The following is a 4,760-nucleotide window of genomic DNA, read 5'->3' as shown; positions in this document are numbered from 1 at the left end:
TAAATATAACCGGAAACAGACGTAGGCATTTCGAGCGATTACCCAAGATCCTCAGCTATGGTTTTAAGCTCGCTGATTGGATGTGTTAGCCGCAATGCATGCTGGGATTTGGTGTTTATATTATATGAAATCCGGAAAACATTTTAAAAGTATAAAATAATACTTAATTCCGAGTGCTCTTGCTTTTCTCTTTGAAAGTCATCACATGACGGCATTGTAATACACGGTTCGGCTGCATTACATATTACAGATCTGCCGTAGTTCTTTATTTAGAGAGCCCTGATGAGAAGACCTTTGAAATCAAATACATAGTGTTGTTTTGTCCTTTGTTTATATTTATTATGATAATTGTTGAATGCAAACTTTGTAAACAAGGTAATAAAGTATGTACTGAAGTAGCTTTAAGTCAGTGTATTGATCAGGGCAGAGCCAGGTGAGCTAAAGTCACTCAATATGAAGGTAACTAGACAAAAACAGGAGGAACAGACGAGAAATAATTCTAGTGTTGTTTTTAATTCAAATTTATTTGTATTGAATGTTGTTATTAGTTGAATTCTCAGATTAAATCTCTGGTGACTTGAAATTAAAAGTAAGAAGTTAAACGTAGACAGGAGAAACAAACGTAAAATAAATCAACGTGTCAGAATTGTTATCATTATAAAACGTTTTTTTATTGATTGACAAAACTATACTTTAACTTAACAAGTAAACAATGGACTAAACATAAATATAGAAATGTACTATTAAGTAAATATGACAAATATAAGATACATAAAAAAATGGACTATTAACCAAACATGATAAATATAACATAAATATGAAAATGAACTATTCAATAAATATGAAAAATACAACAAAAAGATGAAAGTGGATACTATAAACTAAACATGACGATATAACATAAACCTGATAACTTGTAATGACTAAATGTTCCTCTTATTTAAGGGTACTAGAAGCAAAGGAATAGTTTATTTCTTTTAAAATTAAGGTTGTTTTTTTGCCCCTAGTGGCTAAAACTGCACATCACTGTGAGTCTCTTCTGGAACCTTTGTTGATGTCTAACCAGATCTAATAACTGTTAAGTGTTTAAATATATATCCTGACTGGCTGTGAGTATATGTTGTTGCTCACTCACTTTGAGCTTTAGACTTGAAATGTTTTAATGTCTTATTATTTGTTGTTGTTGTGAGTTTGTTTTTTAAAGTTTTTTAAGTTTTTAAAGCCGATGTCAGGGCTGCCTTTGAGTCTCATGTTTTCCTTTTTAGTCATCGTTGACGTTTGGGCGGATACAAGAAAAGGAATTGATTAATCTTCTCCACCGTGGTGTTGTCCTCCTCTGCGTTGTTGGGATCGGCTCATTGGTTTGCTCAGGTGGATCCACCCTCACTTCCTGTTCCACCTCCAACTCCACCTGTACCTCCACCAGCTCCTCCTTCACCACGCAGAGTGCCTTTGGTGGTTTTTTCAGCTGTTTCTTCAGCAAGGCGGCAATCTCTGCATCCTTCTCCTCCACACAACGTTCCTTCTGTTGTTCCAGTTCCTGGTTTCTCTCATGCAAAGCAACAATCTCTGCATCCTTCTCCTCCACACAACGTTCCTTCTGTTGTTCCAGTTCCTGGTTTCTCTCATGCAAAGCAACTATCTCTGCATCCTTCTCCTCCACACAACGTTCCTTCTGTTGTTGGAGTTCATGGTTTCTCTCATGCAAAACGACTATCTCAAAATGTTTCACCTCAAGAAAACGCAACTTCTCTTGTTTGAGTTCCTGGTTTGTCTTTTGCAAGGCAGCCATCTCTGCATCCTTCTCCTCAACACAGGGTTCTTTCAGTTGTTTGAGATCCTGGTTTGTCTTTCTCAAGGCGGCCATCTCTGCTTTGTCCTTCTCGTGCATCTTGAGGAGCTTTCCATATTTCATGTTCAGTTCCTCATTCTTTCCGCGCAAGACTTTCTGCTCAATTTCCAGGGCATTCATTTTCACATCGTGCCTAACTTCTGGTTCCACTTTCACCTCCACATCCTCCTTCTTGTCCACCTTCACCTCCTCCACCACACAACGTTCCTTCTCTTGTTTCAGTGTTTGGTTTTCCTTCAGAAAAGTAGCTATCTCTGCATCTTTCTCCTCAACGCAACGCAAGTTTTGTTGTTTGAGTTCCTGGTTTGTTGTTTGCAAGGCGGCCATATTTGCCTCCTCCTTAACACAACGCTCCTTCAGTTGTGTGATTTCCTGGTTTCTCTCACGCAGAGCAGCTATCTTTACAGCTTCCTCCTCAACACAACGCTCCTTCAGTTGTGTGATTTCCTGGTTTCTCTCACGCAGAGCAGCTATCTTTACAGCTTCCTCCTCAACACAACGCTCCTTCAGTTGTGTGATTTCCTGGTTTCTCTCACGCAGAGCAGCTATCTTTACAGCTTCCTCCTCAACACAACGCTCCTTCAGTTGTGTGATTTCCTGGTTTCTCTCACGCAGAGCAGCTATCTTTACAGCTTCCTCCTCAACACAACGCTCCTTCAGTTGTGTGATTTCCTGGTTTCTCTCACGCAGAGCAGCTATCTTTACAGCTTCCTCCTCAACACAACGCTCCTTCAGTTGTTTGAGTTCTTGGTTAGTCTTTTGCAAGGCGGCCATCTTTGCATCTTTCTCCTCAACACAACGCTCCTTCTCTTGTTTCAGTGTTTTGTTTTCCTTCAACAAAGCAGCCATCTCTACACCTTGCTCCTCAACACAGGGTTCTTTCAGTTGTTTGAGTTCCTGGATTGCCTTTCTCAAGGCGGCCATCTTGGCTTCAACCTTCTTGTGTGACCTCTGGAGGTTTCCGTATTTCACGTTCAGGTCCTCATTGTTGAAGCGCAAGATGTTCTGCTCAATTACCTGGGCTTTCACGTTCACATTGTGCTTAAATAGCAACGCTGATTTCTCTGTATATGCGTTGAGCATCGCTTCCTTATTTTTAGCGCCTTCAATCTCAAGCTTATCCCTTAAAGTCCTCTCCTGCTCCAGCAACAACTTCATTTCCTGATTTTCTTTTTGCAGAATCTCGAGCTTGTCTGCCAGCTCATCTCTATTGTTCATCTCCATCTCTACTGCTGTGACAAAATGACCTGTTGTTTAGCAAACTAAATGTAATTGTTCGACTGAATTAACGTCACAAAAATCCCACAAAAGTTGAGTTCACTTGTGAAGATTATCTCGCTAAAAAAACTGTAAGTATCCCTAATCTCTTCAATGATCTGACACGAGCTGGACAAATTCCTTCTGCCTTCTGCCTAATTCTCTGATGCTCTGATAATGAATTCCCCGTCACAGCCAGGTCCTGCAAACTCTTAGAATATCAATGCAGAATTCAGAATTCTACATGAAGGCAACAGATGATGTCCTCATTCTGAAGGTTCCATTCCAAATAAGGAGTGAAGGACATCAGCTGACAGGAAGTAAGAATGGAACCATGCTGTTGCCTAGCAATGCAATTGTGTTTAGATAAAGACATTTCTATTTTGATATGTTTCAAATTTTTGAAATGTTTATTTCTACTCTTTTAATTTCTAATTATGTGCAATGCCTTGTTTTTATGCTGCTGCAACGCAAACATTTCCCAATTTGGGATCAATAAAGTACATCTTATCTTATGTAATAGGAACCAAAAATACAGTTACGTTGAAGTTGCACTCAATTGCATTTTGATGAAGTGCCATTTTGAATAAAACTCTTTTTTTACAGGATTAATACACATTAACTTCAATGAAAACATTTCTCTACTAAAATATTTTTTTATGGTGATTAATTGTCTCTTTGTTGTAATTGTCTGTCTCTTTGTAACTGTTTTCCATCTAATTGTAGGACTCTTTAAAGTAAAGACACTACATACCGATATACAACTGAACATCGGCAGGAGAGGACTCTTTAAAGTAGAGACATAAGTACACCTGAACATCAGCAGGAGAAGACTCTTTAAAGTAGAGACACTACATACCGATATACACCTGAACATCAGCAGGAGAGGACTCTTTAAAGTAGAGACACTACGTAGCGATATACACCTGAACACCAGCAGGAGAGGACTCTTTAAAGTAGAGACACTACGTAGCGATATACACCTGAACATCAGCAGGAGAGAACTCTTTAAAGTAGAGACACTAAGTACACCTGAACATCAGCAGGAGAGGACTCTTTAAAGTGGAGACACTTCATACTGATATACACCTGAACATCAGCAGGAGAGGACTCTTTAAAGTAGAGACACTTCATACTGATATACACCTGAACATCAACAGGAGAGGACTCTTTAAAGTAGAGATACTACATACTGATATACACCTGAACATCAGCAGGAGAGGACTCTTTAAAGTGGAGACACTACATACTGATATACACCTGAACATTAGCAGGAGAGGACTCTTTAAAGTAGAGACACTTCATACTGATATACACCTGAACATCAGCATGAGAGGACTCTTTAAAGTGGAGACACTACATACTGATATACACCTGAACATCAGCAGGAGAGGACTCTTTAAAGTAGAGACACTACATACTGATATACACCTGAACATCAGCAGGAGAGGACTCTTTAAAGTGGAGACACTACATACTGATATACACCTGAACATCAGCAGGAGAGGACTCTTTAAAGTAGAGACACTACATACTGATATAAACATGAACATCAGCAGAAGAGGACTCTTTAAAGTAGAGACACTACATACTGATATACACCTGAACATCAGCAGGAGAGGACTCTTTAAAGTAGAGACACTACATACTG

General features: G+C 39.2%; 1 protein-coding gene across 1 annotated transcript; it reads right to left on the bottom strand.

Moving 5' to 3' along the window:
• Positions 1-646: 646 nt before the first annotated feature.
• Positions 647-3,682, bottom strand: LOC139433638 (trichohyalin-like). Its single transcript, XM_071202727.1, has one exon. The coding sequence runs from the start codon at positions 3,074-3,076 to the stop codon at positions 1,262-1,264; it is 1,815 nt and encodes a 604-aa protein (XP_071058828.1). The 5' UTR covers positions 3,077-3,682; the 3' UTR covers positions 647-1,261.
• Positions 3,683-4,760: the final 1,078 nt, after the last annotated feature.

The sequence above is a fragment of the Pseudochaenichthys georgianus genome, unplaced genomic scaffold, assembly GCF_902827115.2.
Source record: "Pseudochaenichthys georgianus unplaced genomic scaffold, fPseGeo1.2 scaffold_792_arrow_ctg1, whole genome shotgun sequence".
NCBI lineage: Eukaryota > Metazoa > Chordata > Actinopteri > Perciformes > Channichthyidae > Pseudochaenichthys > Pseudochaenichthys georgianus.
The sequence above is the reverse complement of the archived record's forward strand: the minus strand, read 5'-3'. Positions and strand labels throughout refer to the sequence as shown.